The 20,531-nt window shown below is 38.3% G+C and overlaps 1 protein-coding gene across 3 annotated transcripts in view; it reads left to right on the forward strand.

The window, feature by feature from the left end:
• Window positions 1-20,531, forward strand: part of PKD2L2 (polycystin 2 like 2, transient receptor potential cation channel) — an 82,832-nt gene that overhangs the window by 60,410 nt on the left and 1,891 nt on the right. For 2 of the 3 annotated variants that reach the window (XM_053566068.1, XM_053566069.1), the window contains exons 7-10: window positions 6,906-7,026; window positions 8,267-8,368; window positions 9,967-10,028; window positions 10,840-10,897. In XM_053566068.1, the coding sequence (XP_053422043.1) occupies window positions 6,906-7,026; window positions 8,267-8,368; window positions 9,967-10,028; window positions 10,840-10,897 (343 nt within the window). The remainder of the gene's footprint in view (window positions 1-6,905; window positions 7,027-8,266; window positions 8,369-9,966; window positions 10,029-10,839; window positions 10,898-20,531) is intronic. The other variant, XM_053566070.1, reaches the window with a different exon arrangement.

Raw genomic sequence — 20,531 nt, forward strand, 5'->3', positions numbered from 1 at the left:
TGAGTTTTTAATATTGGACTTGAGTATTTATATATTGTGTATCAACTCTGTTAGATACGAGAATACTATAGGAGTGGATGATCTGTTGTAGCACCTTTGAGCATCTACTTTATGGAACGTATGTAAGTTATTTATATACAAAGGAAATCTATTTTATATTGTTTAGAAAAATTGCATGAAATCATGTAGTTGAAAATAAAAAGTAGTCTGAGGTACAACAAGAAAAAAAGATTCTCTCTTTGGCTTTTGATAGCTTCATTATAATGCGTCATATGGGTCTTTCAGTTCATCCTATTGAAGTTCACTGAGCTCCTTGGATGGATGATTATAGCCTTATCTTTCATAAAACTTAGGACACTTTCAGCCATCATTTCTTCAGCAAAGTCTCTGCTTCTTTCTATTATACTTCTGTTACTTCCACAATGTGTGTGTTGGTGTGTTTGATAGTGTCCCATAGGTCTCTTAGATTTGTTCACATCTCTTCAATCTTTTTTCTTTCTGTTCCTTAGACTCAATAATTTCAGTTATCCTGTATTTAAGTTCACTGATTCCTTCTTTGCCTGGCTCAAATATTAATCCCTCCAGTGAATCCTTCATTTCAGTATTTATATTTTTCAGCTCTGAAATTTCTTTTTGGCTTCTTTATAGGTTTTCTGTTTACTGATATTTGCATTTTTTTTACACATTGTTCTCTTGATTTTAACCATGGTTTCCTTTCATTCTCTGAGCAGCTTTAAAACAGTTGCTTAAAATCTTTGTCTAGTAGGTCTACCATCTAGTTTTTCTCAAGAATGGCTTGGGATCCCCTGAAATAGGTCATATTTCCCCATTTCTTCATACGTCAGGTGATTTCCGTATGAACTTAAAAAAAAAAATTCTGTTGCCCAGGTTAGAGTGCCATGGTATCAGCTGAGCTCACGGCAATCTCAAACTCCTGGGTTCAAGTGATCTCCTGCCTCAACTTCTCAAATAGCTGGGACTACAAGGTGCCTGTCACTATGGCCGGCTATGTGTATAAATAAACTTTTAGATCAAAACTGTATGCCTTGCGACTTTGTGATTTTCAAAAAAATCCAGATATTTTAACCTCATAATGTGATAACTCTGGAAATCAAATTCTTCCCCTTTTCCAAAGTTTGCCATTTAAAAACACTTTTTGATTCTGATAGTCTGTCTTCATGCTGAGGATATACCTAAGTTGTACATTTGAGGTCTATTCAGGTTTTTTCTTAGACCATGCCTTTTCCTGGGCATTCATATTGACTTTTTAAAGTAATTTCTCCTTTATATGCAGATGCTTTTGAATGTCCTAGTCTTTTAACATCTGGCTTCCCAAAGAAGAAAAAGAGAAAAAGTGGAGGGGTAGGATAAAAGCTCTTTAAATTCCAAGAATATTGCTTATGTTGGAAGGGGAGGAATTTTCAACAATAGAGGGAGTACAGAGCCCACCTCTGCGTCTGCATCTCTATGATAAGAGGCAGTAACAGCAATTAGAACGCAGATCCCAAATATTTAGAGGGCAGGTCTTTCCTGCCCACCCTGGCTTCTACGAGCTGTATGCAAGCTGCTCCATGAGCGGGTGTATGTCTCCCTGCTATGGGGCTGAAGAGAGGGATAAATAGCCACTGCAAAGGGCTAAAATTGAAAACGGTAACCAGAATTTACTGTCTTAGTTTTCCCTGGAGGTTACAGGCCTTCTTCAATAGACTCCAGAGTTCCAAAATGGTTATTACATCAGACAGATTCTGCTAGTACAATTAATGTCTAGGTGGGGGTGGAGAAGAGACAGTTACCTGTGCTTCCATCTCTACCATCTTCCCAGAATCCTTTACCCTGAAAGCATTTTTGCTGATTCAGAAGAAATAGGTGATAAACTACTTCCGGCCGCCTCTCAAAGAGACAGAAGGCAAAGTCCAGGGCCTGCATAACATGTATGCCTGGGGGACTCCTGGGGGTCTATCTGACCTCCTCTTCACACATCAAGAAGAAAGCTTAAATTGCTCCAAGTTAAAGGTGAACCTCTTGCAATGACTTGAAGTCTAAGTTCAATCACTCTTCAAGTATCCAACAAACCTCAGGTCTTGCATTCACCCAACTGACACAAATGAAGCGCCTCTCTGAGGAAACATCTCTTTCCCCCAGGCATCCCATTATCTCTACAAATAATTTTTCAAATATAATGCACTGCTTATAGTTAAGGATAACTTGTCATGTGGTGGTGGGGATCCTAATCAAGAACCAGCATATATGATAAATAATTTCAAAGTCTTCAGATACTAGAATAATCAAACAATACTGTATTTAGACAAAATGTAAGTCAGAAAATATCTTTAGAGAACAGGGCAGAATACAAAGTAAAAATTACATTGGGCAGCGTCCATGGCTCAAAGGGATAGGGCACCGGTCCCATATGCCAGAGGTGGCGGTTCAAAGCCAGCCCCGGCCAAAAATAAAAAGAACAACAACAACAAAAAAAAAAGTAAAAATTACAGTGACTGAGATTAAAAGCCCAAGTTAATAGGTTTTACATCAAATAAGACACTAAGAGAGAATGAATGGAAGATAGTTTAGAAGAAATAATAAAAAATGTGGCATGGAGAAGCCAGGCACGGTGGCTCACACCTGTAATCCTAGCACTATAGGAGGCTGAAGTGAGTGGATTGCCTGAGCTCAGGAGTTCGAGACCAGCCTGAGCCAGAGAGAGACCTTGCCACTAAAAAAAAATAGCTGGGTGTTGTGATGGGCACCTGTAGTCCCAGTTACTTGGGAGGCTAAGGCAAGAGAATCACTTAAACCCAAGAGTTTGAGGTTGCTATGAGCTGTGATGCCACCGCACTCTACCAAGGGTAACAAAGTGAGATACTGTCTCAAAAAAAAAAAAAAAAAAAAAAAATATATATATATATATATATATATATATGGCAGAGACACAAAATGTTGGGAGAGGGGATTTGAAACAAAGGATCAAATGAGAGGCTTAATATATTTTTAACCTGAGTTACAGAAGAAGAGATAGAGGAAATATTTGGAGAATAGTTACCACCCAATCAATGCCTCCAAGAAAGTGGAAACTCCTATTAAATGATAAATGGCACATTATTATGGAGCAGTTCTTTAGTTATTTTAATCCAATAAGAAATAACTCTGCAAAGTTAGCAGGAGTATCAAGAAGTCACAAAACAGGCTTGGCATGGTGGCTCATGCCTGTAATCATAGCATTTTGGAAGGCTGAGGCAGGTGGATCACTTGAGCCCAGGAATTTGAGGCTACAGTGAACTATGTTCATGTCACTGCATTCCAGTCTCTGCAAAACAGAGAGATGCCGACTCTTAAAAAAAATTTTTTTTAATGAAAATAAGTTACAAAACCGTATGTTCCTTCAATATACGCCTGTATACTGAGATATCATGGTGTTCCTTTTAGCTTGCAAAAGAGCAAAAAATGGACACATTCCAATTAAGAGGAGAAAAGAGGCTCAGCACCTGTGGCTCAAGCGGCTAAGGCGCCAGCCACATACACCTGAGCTGGCGAGTTTGAATCCAGCCCAGGCCCGCCAAAGGACGACGGCTGCAACCAAAAAATAGCTGGGCATTGTGGCGAGTGCCTGTAGTCCCAGCTACTTGGGAGGCGGAGGCAGGAGAATTGCTTGAGCCCAGGAGTTGGATGGAGGTTGCTGTGAGCTGTAATGCCATGGCACTCTACCCAGGGCGACAGCTTGAGACTTTGTCTCAAAAAAAAAGAGGAGAAAAGAGACCCTGTATTTGAAGTCTCCAGTTTCCATCTGACCATAACCATTCATTAAATTGCTTAGTTTTTTGTTATTCATACTATTTACAGAGCAGAGATATTTAAACAGTTTCCTGATAGAAAAGGGCTAAATGGAAGTTTTACTTACTAATTTCTGAAGAGGAGAAAAGAATGGGAAATGGTACCCTTTTTTTTTTTAAGATAGAGTCTCATTCTGTCACCCTGGGTAGAGTGCCATGGCATCATTATAGCTGAGAGCAACCTCAAACTCTTAAGCTTAAGTAATCCTCTTGCTTCGGCCTCCCCAGTATCTGCAACTTCAGGTGTGCACCACCACACCTGGCTTGTTTTCCTATTTTTAGTACAGATGGAGTCTCACTCTTGCTCAAGCTGATCTCAAACTCCTGAGCTCAAGCAATCCACTGCCTTGGCCTCCCAGAGTGCTAGGATTATAAGCATGAGTCACCACATCTGGTCCTTTTAACCTATCTTTTCCTTTGTAAGGATAAAAGATCATGTCAGAAACACTAAAGTACAATCTCTTATTCTCCTATGCCAGAAAGGAAAAGGTATTTGATCAGTGGTGAGACTTTCAGTTTCTTTCTAATTCATCATTTTCTCTATCTTACACAGAAAAGCATTACAAATTAGTATTAAAAGCAGGACAAATATTTTACATGTGGTTTGGTCACATCTCATCTAGGAACTAAGAATGAAATGCCAAGTAACTCATAGGACTGTTATAAATAATGTAAGTAAGTTTTGGAATCAATGTCCACTTCAGGAAGCTTCTTGTCTAAATCCAAAGGCACAGCTGTGTCTATATCCTGCTCAGCAGCCTGAAACCTGGGCTGTTTCCTTGTCCATCCATTGGTCCATTCTGCTTTGCACTTTTTTTTTTCAGAGATGGAGTCTCACTTTGTTGCCCTCAGTATAGTGCTATGGCGTCACAGCTCACAGCAACCTTTAGCTCTTGGGCTTAGGCGATTCTCTTGCCTCAGCCTCTCAAGTAGCTGGGACTACAGGCGCTTGCCATAATGCCCAGCTATTTTTTGTTGCAGTTTGGCTAGGGCCGGGTTTGAAGCCGCCACCCTCGGTATACAGGGCCGGTGCCCTACTCACTAAGCCACAGGCACCGCCCTCTGCTTTGCACTTTTTTGAACATATAGGGCTGTAGATACTTATCAGCTCCTTAATTTTAGCTTCAATCTCTTCTGACTTGACAACTGGATCCAGGGTCAGGTTCCACTTGTTCTGCAGACTCAGCTTGTTATTCATCCACTGCATTGCCTCACTCCTACTTTTTTCTACTTTCATCATGTCACATCCTAGTGGTCCTTGTTTTTGAAAGATCTGATTACTTCCACGTACTCTTAAATCTGTTCCCCTAGTTCTTCAAATAATTTTGGCCTTTCTTTACATTTCTGGAACTGTGCCTTCATAGGTTGACCTAGAATTTTTTAGTTCAGCCAAATAAGACCCAAGTGAAGAGACATAAACTTGCTTTGGATGGTCTGCTCCATCCTCATACTAAGTCTCAAAGTAAAACTGTTACAATCTTCATTATTTCTTTGAATGCTTTTATTTTTTTTTATTATAGTCCTCTGCTCCCTTTATGTGACTGGCAAAAACAGTAAAAGACAAGAGGCCGGGTGGTGGCTCATGCCTGTAATCCTAGCACTCTGGGAGGCTGAGGGGGAGGTTAACTTGAGCCCATGAATTTGAGGTTGCTATGAACTAAGTTGATGCCATGGCACTCTAGCTTGGGTAACAGAGTGAAACTCTGTCTCGAAAATCAACCAATCAATCAAGAAGTGGTCTCACTCTTAACTGATCAATCATGCAATAAAAAAATTTCTTCCCTGGCAGCACCCGTAGCTCAGTGGTTAAGGCGCCAGCCACATATACCCAGGCTGGCAGGTTTGAACCCAGCCCGGGACAGCTAAAACAACAATCACAACTGCAACAACAACAAAAAAATAGCTGGGTGTTATGGGGGGTGCCTGTAGTCCCAGCTACTTGGGAGGCTGAGGCAAGACAATCCCTTGAGCCCAGGAGTTTGAGGTTGCTGTGAGCTGTGACGCCACAGAACTCTACCCAGGGTGACAGCTTGAGACTGTCTCAAAAAAATAAAATAAAATAAAATAAAATTCTTCCTAGCTTTGCCCATAAAGCACACACACCCAGGTTGTCACCCACAGCCCAGCACGGGCCTGCTAAAACGACGACAGCTACGACAACAACAACAAAATAGCTGGCATTGTGGTGGGCGCCTGTAGTCCCAGCTACTTGGGAGGCTGAGGCAAGAGAATCGCTTAAGCCCAAGAGTTGGAGGTTGCTATGAGCTTTTACACACAGCACTCTACCCAGGACGACTTGTTTCTTGAGACTCTGTCTCAAAAAACAAACAAAAAAAGAATAAATACATAATTTATAACATATCCATGATGTGTCTGGTGATGCCATTGCAAACTAATAAGATTTTGGGTTAGGAAAACCTACTTCTAATACCATTATGCTATTCAAAGTCTTAATTTCTTCATTTTCCATCTTTACAATTTAAAAAAGTAAAAGTTTGCACTATTTAAGGTGGCAGTTCACTTCAAACCAAGCATTTATGGTTATTGAAAAGGATAAAATAAACCTCAAGATCACGTTGAGGATCATTATCAGAACTTGTTTGAGAATGGCAAGTAACAAATTGTTGGCATCCTGGTTTTATCAGAAGTATTGGTTAAAACACATCACTGTCATTAGAAAGTTTAGGGCTCTTGAGTCTAGGTGCAAGTTGAAAAATCACTTGTTGGCTTATGACAGAACATTCTAAGTTTTACAAGACACAGGAATGGCCACAGAGCCCACTGCCAAAACCAACTGGTTAACAGATACCCAAGGTTTAAAACAGGTGAACATTAAGTTCACACTGGTTAAATAAACTGAAGCCCATTGTTCCCTACATTCCCATTCAGCTATTGAAATATCTTAAGTCTTGCCTTTAGGGCAATTTTTTATATCCAGTGTTAGGAAACTCTGTACTAACATAAAGTCAGTAAACATAAGCCATGGACAGCTACTTTCTTAGAGACATTATTAAATAGTAACCCCCATCAGTTGTCATGTGTGTATGTGAATGGATATTTTCTTTCTTCCCATCAAAGATTTGCACAATTTCGAATTGTTCTTGGAGATTTTAATTTTGCTGGGATTCAGCAAGCCAATTGGATCTTGGGACCTATTTACTTCATCACTTTCATCTTTTTTGTGTTCTTTGTCCTGCTGGTAAGAATGACCATGTATTGCTTTGAGGGAGGGGCTTTTTTAGAATAAATATTGAAATTACTTGGCTCGGCACTTGTGGCTCAAGTGCCTAAGGCGCCAGCCACATACACCTAAGCTGGCAGGTTCAAATCCAGCCTGGGCCCACCAAACAACGATGGGTGCAACCAAAACATAGCTGGGCATTGTGGCAGGTGCCTGTAGTCCCAACTACTTGGGAGGCAGAGGCAGAAGAACCACTTGACCCCAGGAATTTGAGGTTGCTGTGAACTATGATGCTACAGCACTCTACCCAGGGCGACAGCTTGAGGCTCTGTCTCAAAAAAAAAAAAAAAAAAAAAATTACTCATTTAGAAGAAATTGTAGTACTGCTTAGCTGTTAGAACACTAGGTATTTATTAAGAATGGTGGGGACTCTTTGTAATCAAAATGTTCTAGTGACTAATGTTTGATGTTGTCCAACGGAGAATGTAATCACAATACTTAACATCTGGGTGATTGTATTAGACAAGAATGTGCTAAATCCCTTAAATAAATAACCTGAATGTCCTATATCTTGCCAGGCTGGGATAAGCCACATCATGAGGTATGAATTCAGCTATTAATATTCTGCCCATATTGCCATGACTTTTGGCTTTTACAGATGAAAGCTCACAACCCTTTAAGATTCCTAAGAGTCACATCTAGGATGGGTCTTTCACGTGCACCAGAACAAGTCTATTTGGACTTCCTAATCAAGGCATGAAAAAACTTTGTCATGCCATAAGATATCACCTACTGATGGCCAAGAGTCTTAGGACGACAGAACCGGGCTACTATGAACAGTGGGGAAGTGGGCTGGAGTAAGAATATGCTCTCCAGATTTGTGTTATCTGAACACTAGTAGTTGTAGGAGCCTTAGTAAGACTGCAAATTGAAACAGCTTCATAGAATTAAAAACACCCTTATGAACATATAATAACCTCATTCTAAATTGTCTTCTGATATGGGATGTTGGTTAATGTGTATGTTAACCAGTTTATATACATTATTTCACATTCTCCTTTCCTCATTGGCCATAAATATACTTTGCCTATACCCACACACATTTCTCATTCTGTTCTATTGTGGTCTGCATAGCCTATTCCCTATTATAGAAAATATGTGTTGCTTTTAAAATTTAAATTGAATTTTATAACCCCCAGCACTTATTAAAGTCACTTTAAACTTTTATCAAAATAATTATTTGAGTATTTCTCCCCAGAATATGTTCTTGGCAATAATTAATGACACTTATTCTGAAGTGAAAGCTGATTATTCAATAGGCAGAAGACCAGATTTTCAACTTGGTAAAATGATTAAAAAGGTAAATCAAATTCTATTCCTAATTAGAATTCTAGGACAAATCTTACTCAGCTTATACACTTATAGTTTGTTCTTTTTTTTTGCGGTTTTTGGCCGGGGCCAGGTTTGAACCCACCACCTCCGGTATATGGGGCCAGCACCCTACTCCTTGAGCCACAGGCACTACCCTACACTTATAGTTTGAATAATATTCCCCACTCGAACCCCCACACACAAACCTTTATGCCTTCGGTTTTGTTTTCTGTTTCGATCCAGTGTTATTCATATTTGCATTATCTCACTACTAGGAAAGAGATATCCTCTCTGGCTTTAAAAATGCAGTGAAAATTACTTCAGAGTTCTATGTATGAAATAGTTATTATTTCCAAAATAAAAAGCACTGTTGGTGTTATAATAAAACTAACTTGTCCGTCAAAAAAGTTTTCAATTTAGATGCTGGCACATTTCTGTAAGCAATACAAACTCAGAACTCCATGTGCCTTGTCTTCATTTTCCTGTTCTGTTAATGACAACACTTCTCTCAGTCACTCTTGGCTCAGAAACCATGAAAAGACTTTATTTCCTTGTCCTTTATGTAGTCATCTATCAAGGCTTATGTGTGGTTTATTTCTGTAGCTCTTGCTTACACTTGTGAAATTCAAGGACACTTTGAATTCCAACTAGGTTAGAGCCTTCAGTACCTTTCACCCAGCCTTCTGTGTGGTAACATCATCATAACTGTTCTAGCTTCTTCACCATGTTAGTCCAGACATGATCATATCAGTTTCCCTGGGTCAATTAAAATAAATCCAAATTCCTTACTCAAACATTCCTTAGGTCTCACAGTCACAATCCATCATTATTAACTATCATTTTATAGTGTTTATATCTTTCTGTCTCTATAGCACTGTTACATCCCACCTAATCCGTTTTGAATACATTGCTTGCTCTCACTTTCCTCTGGGCTTCTGCTCTGGTACTTCTCTGACCTCTGAAATATTCCTATGGCTCTTATCTCTCTTGCTAACATTCTATTCTCCTTGAAAGAGTAGGATCTGCTTTGGCCCCTGGACACATACCTCACTTTGAGTTGTAACATTTATATGAGTGCTGGTCACACCTCTCCTACCAGCTTAGCCACCTCTGCATACTACATGGCTTTAAGCAGAGCACTTCACATTGAAAAGGTCCCAGTAACTGTGGGGTTAGTGGGCTTTAAGATTTATGTCCAAGAATTTATCTGTAAAGGAAAACTGTTAAGATGTCCCGCAATAAACTCAATTGAGGGTTCCCCCCCTTCTTTTGGGTATGATGCTGGTTATATGCATCATAAAAGTATTAATATTCTTAATGCAATATATTTTGATACTTTTACGAGATTTTTGCTTTTACAAGTTCAAGTGCCATGCCCCTTAAGAACACTCTTTTCACCAGTAGGATGAAAGCATCAGTAGTAACAAGGTCAAAGCTAGTAACAAAGGTCATAGCATTTTGCCTCTACATTTCTTTAGGGTAGCAGGCTCTAGAGATGAATATTCCAGATTTCTTTACTTTGATTAAATATGAACAATATAGGATACATTTTGGGTGAATTCTCAAACTATTTTTAATTATGCCCAGAGTTATACAAATGTTCTTGAGAAACTCAGACTGAAGAAACCTGAAAAAGATGAAGACAAAATGTAAGATGACCTTCCTCAAATTTATAATTTACCATTTTAAAGTTCCACATTCTATAAGAAACTAAGAACGAATAAGGTTTGGATTGCAAGACAACCACCATCCGATGTGGTGATTCTAAATATGTTGTCAGTACATCCAGTAGTGGCTCCTGATTTCTGAGCATGAAACTCGAAACTAATTTAAAATTAATATAACGCATGCTATGTCCCTCAGAAAAACTTTTGAAGAGAAATCTAGGGAAAAGAATCTCTTTAAAAAAATAAGAAATGATTTTAGTCTACAATTCAGGAGTCCTCAAACTTTTAAAACAGGGGGCCAGTTCACTGTCCCTCCAACCGCTGGAGGGCCGGACTATAGTTTGAAAAAAAATACTATGAACAAATTCCTATGCACACTGCACATATCTTATTTTGAATAAAAAAACAAAACGGGAGCAAATACAATCACACCCCCACATGTGGCCTGCGGTCCGTAGGTTGAGGACCCCTGGACATTACATTAAATGTATTTAATTATCAAAATAAAAACATTTTACGTACAATCCTTACGGACAATCCTTATAGAATACCTTGAATGATCTTACTGTCAGAATGCTTCCTGAACCCAGGCCTCTGGCAGTAAGGCATAACTTTTTTTTTTTAAGTAAATGGCATAACTTAAATAATCCGAAGTACATACTAATGAAAACATTTTCCAAATAACTAACATTTATTATCAGAAAGAACAGAAATACAATTCAGATCTCATATTTTATGGTGGCATTTCTCTCTTTACTGTCAAATGCCTTTAATTTTTATTTTATATTCTCAGAAGCAAAAGCAGCAGAGATTTGGCTGAACAAGCTAGAAGAGAAGGCTTTGATGAAAATGTAAGATTTTAATATTTTCGTAAATAAAAGTGGTAGCTGTATTAGAAATATGCTTATGGCAAGCTCAAATTAAGAATTGAAAAGACTTGTTTTCTAAGCAGTAATTGCACCTCCAAACAGATCTCCCAGAATCAAGATGCTTTCTCATTTAGCACAAACCATTTGAGTCCAGACGCCTTCTCTATTGGTACTCTTAGCCGGAGTGTACAACTGCAGGTGTATACTCACTGTGGAATTTTAACACTGGGTATTTATAGTGAGTTATACTCTATTGAGATGATTATATACTTCTTCTCTTATAATCATTAAGATGATAAATTATTTTAATGATTTTACTTTTTATATTTCAAAAATTATATATATTCAACAAATGGGGAATTTAAAGAACATATATATGAATTTAAGAAATACATACCACTATCACTCAACTAAAAAAACTAAAACAGAACACTGATGTTTTTCTGGTCACTCTGTACCCTGCTGACCCCCACAATTGCTCAGAAAGATAACACCAGCATTAGGAGACTAGAATAACCAAGCAAATATTGGAGTGAAGTCTCTCACTTGTCAGATAAAGGAGTTACAAAAATGAAAAGGCTGACAGTTAAAATGAACTTCAGGATGTTGTATTAGAATTGTAGATTGGTGTGCGTGTGCATATATATATATATACACACACACACACACACACACACACACACACACACACATGCATTTTCTAGCTCTCTCCACTATGAGGGCTAGAAAAAATGATAGCTTAGTAGCAATGGGCAAAACTAGTATTCAGATTTTGATTTCAAAATGCCATTCTCCTACAAAAGGAACTGAAGCTCATTGGAGATACAGCTAATTCCAGGGCTGCAAAGTACTATTGACCCTTGAACAATACAGGTATGAACTATGTGGGTTCACTTACACACAATTTTATTTCACTCAGATTGAAAACATAATATTTGAGGAATGTGAAACCTATATATAAGGAGGGATAACTTTCTGAATACACAGGTTCTGTAGGGTGAAGTGCAGAATTTGAGTATTATAGATTTTGGTATGAGCAGGCAGTCCTGGAACTAATCTCTATGTATACTGAAGGACAACTATACAAGTTGAATCTAGAATCTCTTGTTGAGCCAGAAAGTAAAATTGTTCAAAGAATGGTGGAGATCTGTTGGAAGAACACAAGAGTCAGTCTGAGGGGCTAAAATTGGCCAAATCTGGGAATATGTAAGCACTATAAGGAATAATGATTTATGATTCATTGAATAAAACAGAATTCCATGAATCTATACTGACTTAAACATATAAAGGAATACAATTCTGATGAGGAATGAGGCATTTACATACCTCTCCACAAGATGCTAATTACAAAAATAAAAGCAGTAATTTTTTTTTTTAGACAGTCTCACTATGTCACCCTCGGTAGAGTGCCATGGCATCACAGCTCACAGCAACCTTAAACTCTTGGACTTTAGCAATTCTCTTGCCTCAGCTTCCTGAGTAGCTGGGACTACAGGTGCCTGCCACAACACCTGTATTTTTTTGAGATGGAGTCTCACTCTGGCTCAGGCTGGTCTCGAACTGATGAGCTCAGGCAATCCACCTGCCTCAGCCTCCCAAGTGCTGGGATTACAGGCATGTGCCACTGTGTCCGGCCCTAAAGCAGTAATTTTAGAATGGAAAAGTCTAACAGCATCTTAATCTAATAATCAAAGAAACCACCATAAGTATTGGAACAACTGAAATCATATGCCACCTGATAGGGTACCATGAGAATCAGCATCTCTTCTGTGACATCAGATGTAAAACCTGAATCTGATCATGACAAAATTTCATACAAAAGTAGACTGATGGACATTCTGAAGGACAAAATAATAGCCTTATTCTTCAAAAGTGTTAAAGTCCACAGCTAACCTCATATTGAATTGGGAAAAGCTGAAAGCCTTTCCTCTAAGATCTAGAACAAGACAAGGTTGTCACTTTTATCACTCCTATTCAACACAGTAGTACTGGGAGTTCTAACTAGAACAATGAGGCAAGAGAAAGAAATAAAAGGCACTAAAATTGGAAAAGAGAAAGAAAGACAGATTGTTTCTCTTTACTGATAATATGATCTTATATCTAGACAACCTAAAGACTCAAACAAAAAAATTCCTGGGTTTGAAAAATTTAGTAAAGTTGCAGGATACAAAAATCAACATTCAAAGATCAGTAGCATTTCTATATACCACAAAGGAACTAGCTAAGAAATAAAAAAGACAATACCATTTTACAATAGCTACACACCATAAAATATCTAGGACTAAATTCAATAAAGGAAGTGAAAGAGTTCTACAGGAAAAACTATAAAACACTGAAGAAAAACACTGAAGACATAAACAAATGCAAGACATCCCATGCTCATGGATCTGAAGAATTAACATCATTAAAATGACTATATTGGGCGGCACCTGTGGCTCAAAGGGGTAGGGCGCTGGTCTCATATGCTGGAGGTGGCAGGTTCAAACCCAGCCCTGGCCAAAAACTGCAAAACAAAAAATATATATATATATATCAAAAAAAATAATAAATAAAAAATAAAATGACTATATTGCCAGAAGCAACCAACAAATTCAGTGAAATTCATGCATTCAAGACCAGCCTGATCAAAAGCAAGACCCCCATCTCTACTAAAAATAGAAAAACTGAGGTAAGAAGATCACTTGAGTCCAAGAGTTGGGGTTGCTGTAAGCTATGACACTACAGCACTCTACCCAGGGCAACGGCTTGAGACTGTGTCTCAAAAAAGATAATAAAAGGTCAAGGTCACGAGAGTCAAGGTAAAATTGAGGAACCATTCCAGATTAAGAGATTAAAATGACACGGTAAGTAAATATAATGCGTAATCCTACAATGGACCTTTTTCATATAAAGGCAGTGTCATTAGGACAACTGCTAAACATAAATGGGAGACTTGTTTATATGGATGCAGCTGGAGCATATTCTTCTTAGTAAAGTATCCCAAGAATGGAAGAAAAAGCATCCAATGTACTCAGCCCTACTATGAAACTAATTTAAGGCTTTCACATGAAAGCTATAACCCAGTTACAACCTAAGAATAGCGGGAAGGGGGAAAGGGAGGGGAGGGAGGGGGGAGGTGGGCAGAAGGAGGGGGATTGGTGGGATTACATCTGTGGTGCATCTTACAAGGGTATATGTGAAACTTAGTAAATGTGGAATGTAAATGTCTTAGCACAATAACTAAGAAAATGCCAGGAAGACTATGTTAACCAGTATGATGAAAATGTGTCAAACGGTCTATGAAACTAGTGTATGGTACCCCATGATCACATTAATGTACACAGCTATGATTTAATTAAAAAAAAAACTCATGAAATGTAAAAAAAAAATAATAAAAATAAATGGGAGACTGAAGATTAGATGACAATCTATCAATATTATTTTCTTGGTTTAATGATAGATTGAGACAGGGTCTCTATCTGTTGCCTGATCTAGAGAGGTATGGTGTCATCACAGCTCACTGAAATCTCCAACTCCTGGGACTCAAGCATGATACTCCTGCCTTAATCACAGGATAGCATCAAATCAAGAAAGGGAGGACTAAGGGTGTATAAAAAGATGTACACATAAAGACAAAACACATTAGAACAAAAACATATGCATTCCTAAAGGCCAGAAGTACCAACGAAAAAGAAAACAGACTACACGGTAAAGACTTAAAATATAGCATTAAACAATATGATGTAACTACAACCAGATGCTATATCCTAAAATATACTTAAAGAAATTAAGAAATGTTAAATATAAAAGCATGAGCAAAGTTAAAATAAGCAAACAAAAAAACACCAGGGGACACTCTATAACTAAGGCAATTCTAGACAAAAAACTATAAATGGGCTGAGTATCGCAGCTGAAGCCTGTAATCCTAGCACTCTGGGAGGCTGAGGCAGGAGGACTGCTTTAGGCCAAGAGTTCAAGACCAGTCTGAGCAAAAGTGAGACCGAGTCTCTACAAAAAATAGAGAAATTAGCCAAACGTGGTGGTGTGTGCCTATGGAACCAGCTATTTGAGAGGCTGAGGAAAGAGAAAGGAGGATCACTTGAGTCCAGGAGCTGCAGTGAGCTATGCTTGTGCCACTGCTCTCTAGCGTGGATGACAGAACAGGACCCTGTCTCAAAAAAAAAAAAAGAAGAAGAAAAGAGAAAACAAGAAATATAAATGATATTTTAGAGGGCTAAAACCAATTTTAATAGTTATGAATGTCTGTGCACCAATAATACAGCATCAACTTCCGTAAAGAATATTGGATTTAAAAAAGTAAAAACAGAAAGGAACACACACAAAATAGAGAAAATATCAAGAAAACTAAACAATTTATATGTCATTTTGATGTATATTTTAAAAACCAAAAAATACATAATGAATAATACAATCCAATTTTACAGTTGATCATATACTGGACCACAAACAATTTTAATAAATTTCACAAAGTAAAAATAAAGTAGAAAAAATTCTCTGAAACCAGCATAATAAAAATACATTAATAACATGGTGTCACAGCTCACAGCAACCTCAAACTCTTGGGCTCAAGTGATTCTCTTGCCTCAGCCACCCAAGTAGCTGGGACTACAGGAGCCTGTCACAATGCCCGGCTATCTTTTTTTTGGTGCAGTCATCATTGTTTAGCTGGTCTGGGCTGGGTTTGAACCCACCAGCCTTGGTGTATGTGGCTGGCACCATAACCACTATGCTATGGGAACCAAGCCCTTAAGCAATTCTCTTGCCTCAGCCTCAGAAGTAGCTGGGACTACAGGCGCCTGCCACAACGCCTGGCTAAGAAATGAAAAAATTTTGACCAATTTTAAAACTCTATTACTCTTGAATCAAAGAAGAAATATAGCTTTTTCGTTTTGGCTGAAGTGAAATGACACAAAGAAGGCAATCATTTGGAAAGTGCCACAGTAAGATGCATACTTTGTATCCCTGATGTGGCTCTAAGGACTACCACTTTAGTCTAACTGTGGCAAATATGGCTACCCTGCCAAGCATAAATAACTGAATTACCAAAGCCAAAGATGAAATACCACTGAAATACTTAAATGAGGCACAAAAACAATTGTATACTGCAGATTCAGGCATGGATTCCATGAAGAAACAACACCTAAACCCAAAAGGGTAGCTTTTGCAGCAACCAAAGTTCACCTTAAGAATTTCAACAATTAGGTGGTGCCTGTAGCTCAGTGGATAGGAGGCCGGCCACATACACTGGGGCTGGCGAGTTCGAACCACATCGGGCCTGCTAAAACAACAATGACAACTGCAACAACAAAAAAATATAACCGGGCTTTGTGGCAGGCGCCTGTAGTCCCAGCTACTTGGAAGGCTGAGGCATGAGAATCACTTAAGCCCAAGAGTCTGAGGTTGCTGTTGAGCTGTGATACCACGTCACTCTACCCAGGGCAAGACCCTGTCTAAAAAAAAAAAAAAAAAGAATTTCAACAATTAGTCATGCAATAAATGTTTTGGTTTAAAGAAAAAAAAAAGAGGGCGGCGCCTGTGGCTCAGTGAGTAGGGCGTGGGCCCCATATGCCGAGGGTGGCGGGTTCAAACCCAGCCCCGGCCAAACTGCAACAAAAAAATAGCCGGGCGTTGTGGCGGCCGCCTGTGGTCCCAGCTGCTCGGGAGGCTGAGGCAAGAGAATCGCGTAAGCCCAAGAGTTAGAGGTTGCTGTGAGCCGTGTAACACCACGGCACTCTACCCGAGGGCAGTACAGTGAGACTGTCTCTACAAAAAAAAAAGAGGGAATGAAACCACAGAATTCCTAAAAAGATAATAAAATCACTATACAGTAGAATGAGATAAAGTTAAATGAGATAATCAAAAAAATCTTTTATTTTTTGAAATAAAATAGAAACAAATTAACTTTAGCATTAATTTTATAAAAGAATAAAAAGCAAGTAAGAAATTAATAAAGGTAAAAGCAGAATTAATGAGTTACAAACCAAAGAGTTGTATAAATAAAAGGCTGGTTCTTTGAAAAGATCAGTGAAAAATCACTAGGTAGGAGAGAAAGCATATACACACGAAGTAAGGAAATAAATAGAAGGAATTAAAAAATAATCACTAAGATAATTTTTTATATTATAATTTTAGGCCAATAACATGAAAACTGAATGAAATGGGTAATATTTCTATGAAAATAAAATCTATCAAAACTGAAACCAGGGTCTGGCACAGTGGCTCACACCTATAATCCTTGCACTTTGGGAGGGTGAGGCGGGAGAATTGCTTAAGGCCTGGAGTTTGAGACCAGCTAAGCAAAAACAAGACTCTATCTCTACCAAAAACAAAAAAACAGAAAAATTAATGGCCGGGCGCAGTGGCTCATGCTGTAATCCTAGCACTCTGGGAAGCCAAGGCAGGTGAACTGCCTGAGCTCACGGGTTCGAGACCAGCCTGAGCTGGAGTGAGACCTCATCTCTAAAAGTCGGGCGTTGTGGCGGGCTCTATAGAGGAAAATACACACACATCCTAAATATCTTATAACTTTCAACACGTAATTTTGAAAAAGAAAATAAAATAAGAATCAATTATACATCCTCAATATAATAAAACCATTTATCTCATCTTCTCAATTGTAACCTTACTTAAAAATAGAAAAACATTGGACATGTCAGGGACAAGCCGTGATGTATTGGAGGAAATCAGTCAAAACAATTAAGAGAAATGCATTAGAGGTTCAAGAATGGAAAAGGAGGAAATAAAATTGCCTTTATTTGAGATATGATTTTCTAGGTACAATGAACTGGAAAATTACAACAGAAAGAATTTATTCATAATAACAACAAAGTAGAAAACCTGTGCTCGGGTTACACAAGTTAGGGGGGTACCTGATCCTAGTAGCTATGAAGAAGGGACTTGTGGAGCTATTACTCAGTACTCTGAGAAGGTACCTCCTAAGAGGTACCTACCTACCAACCTCCCACCCCCACTGCCATGCTGTTGATACCAATTGAATACCACTTATCCGAAATGCTCATTATCAGAAGTGTTTCAGATTTCAGATATTTTGGATTTTGAATTATTGACATTATATACTTACTAGTTCAGCATTCCTAATTTGAAAGTATGAAATCCAAAATGCTCTAGTGAGCATTTCCTTTGAACATCATATGTAGGTGTTCAAAAAAGTTTCAGATTGTGGAGCATTTTGGATTTTGAGATTAAGGATATATACTCAACTTGTACTTCTGAGGGGTTGTGATGAGACAGATTCTGTATCCCAAAAGAAGCTGGAAATAACTACAACTGCATCATAAGCAATGCCAAATAGCAATGGGGGACCCCACCCCACCCCACCTAAGATGACCCTCCCTCCCCTCTATCTCCCAAATACTGGCAGGTTCTAACAGAAATCCATCTAGCAAGAGTATGGGGAATGAGGTTTGTAAAGCCTAAAACCCAGCATCACATAACACTTCCATAAAATAACAATAATATTCAAACTTTTATTTAAAAAGATGTAACTATCTTTTATACAGATGGTGTGCTTTTATCTTCTCCCTAAAAGGAAAGCAAAGCCCCAACACTAATTGTATCTATGGATGATGTTAAGACCCCTTCTAGTTGTATCACAACTACAACTCCCTAAGAATATTTTGTAACCTAATGTTTAAAGTACAAAATTAACCACCACCAAATATTCCTTAGGTAAATGTATGTTACAAGCAAAGAAAAAAATATGCAGAGGCCACAGTCCTTTTTTCTGTAATAGATGACAAGACTATAGTTACTTATAACTTGTCCTTTTTTCTATAATAAATGACAAGACTATAGTTGTTATTTATAACTTTTCTCCTACCCATTCCATATTCTTCTCTTTGCCCACTACCAAGACGGCTGGCTGCATTAGGATGAACTGAACATTGAGTTCAGGATCTGAACTCTTCAGTGTTCCTGTTCTGCCTTTAACACAATGTTGTGTTTTCCCACTATCTTTAATCTTGGACGTGGACATTATTAAGAGGGACCCCAAAGAATCTCCTGGGTTCCAAATATAGTCATCTCTAACAATTTTGTAGCAATAACGTAATTTCTCCTTGGTAATTTAATCACCCTGGTTAAGTAACCACTTCTTTGCCTGCTGGTTCTGCAGTATGAAGAATCCCAAATAGACAAGTTGTTGTCTGACTTTTTTATGTTTTTTTTAAGAGATAGGGCCTCACTGGGTGACCTAGGCTAGAGTGCAGTAGAGTCATCATAGCTCACTGCAACCTCAAACTCCTAGGCTTAAGTGACCCTCCCACTTTGGCCTCCCAAAGTGCTAGATTACAGGTGTGAACCACGGAACCTGGTCTGATAGTCTAAATTCTTAAGTCAATTGTTGCTTGCCTTGATGGAAACCTGCTATCTATGAGTGTCTGTTTCTTTGGACCTCCCTGCTAACAAATATTCATCATTTACGAGTTTAGTCATAAAAAGAAATCACACTGGGCAGTTCAAAAAGAGGGGGTTTAGTACAAAGAGTTCATTCCTGAGGCATTAGAAGACTACAAGGCTGATGTAGACACCAAGTTAATCCAGAAACAACTGCAGGAAACAGCTCCCTACAAGGGAGGAGGGTAGGGTGACCAGAATTAAGGAGCTTGGAGGAAGAGCCCCCTCAAAGAGTTGGTGCTCTGCTCAGGAAGAAAAGTGGTACTTTCCTATGAATGTCAAGAGAGCCCTTACAGCAAAAATGATGGACAAGATGGGTTTTTTGAAGGATGAGTAAAGTTTACCATGCATGGCCTATTTAGTCTTTATTATTCAGGCATCTGCCTTATAATTGGACTGGTCACTTAGAAATGGTTTTGAGGCCTTTCACTTTAACACCACAATAGAAATATTAGTAAATATCCTAATACATGGAAGCTATAATATGTCTAAAATAAAATTAGCAAGATTGAAAGCATCCTTTTCTACTTTGGGTATACTGGTTTAGAGAAAGACATTAAGTTTCTTTGACCAAGAAAATACACATAGTATATGAAATTAGACATCAATATCCTTTTTGAGGAACAATCAGAAGAACCTTTGACAAGAGATCCACTTTGCTACCTAGCCTTTTTGCTCGAGCAGGGTAGTACTTTAATGATTTGCTGAGAAGTTTATAAATCACATCTGGGTGCATTGCCTCTTTCCTATTCTTCTTCTTCAGCTGTCCCTGTTTTCCACCACACACAGGGCATCTTTTCTTAAACTGAGAAAATGATATTTGGATACTATAAGGATGGTAGAACAACGCACAGGAAGGCCTGTTTACGATTATAGAAGGGTATAGAACATGAATCTTCTGGTATGAGGGGCTTGTTTGTGGGTATGTGGACAGACTGGAGTATATACTTTAATTAACCAATGTAGTAAATACAAAGAGGGAATTTAGTAGGTCTCTAGTAGCCTGGCTAGGAAAGCAATGAACACCCACAGATGTACTCTGAAGTACATTTGCTACATTAAATAACAGAAGTACAGAAAGAACATTTCAGCTTTGACCAAATGGAGAAAACCTAAAAAACAAACAAAAAAAATCTCAGATGAAGATACAAGGCAGTGAAATGAGAATAATTTATAATTTAAAACAAAAACTTCCCTAACT

Source organism: Nycticebus coucang, chromosome 17 (assembly GCF_027406575.1).
Source record: "Nycticebus coucang isolate mNycCou1 chromosome 17, mNycCou1.pri, whole genome shotgun sequence".
Classification (NCBI taxonomy): domain Eukaryota; kingdom Metazoa; phylum Chordata; class Mammalia; order Primates; family Lorisidae; genus Nycticebus; species Nycticebus coucang.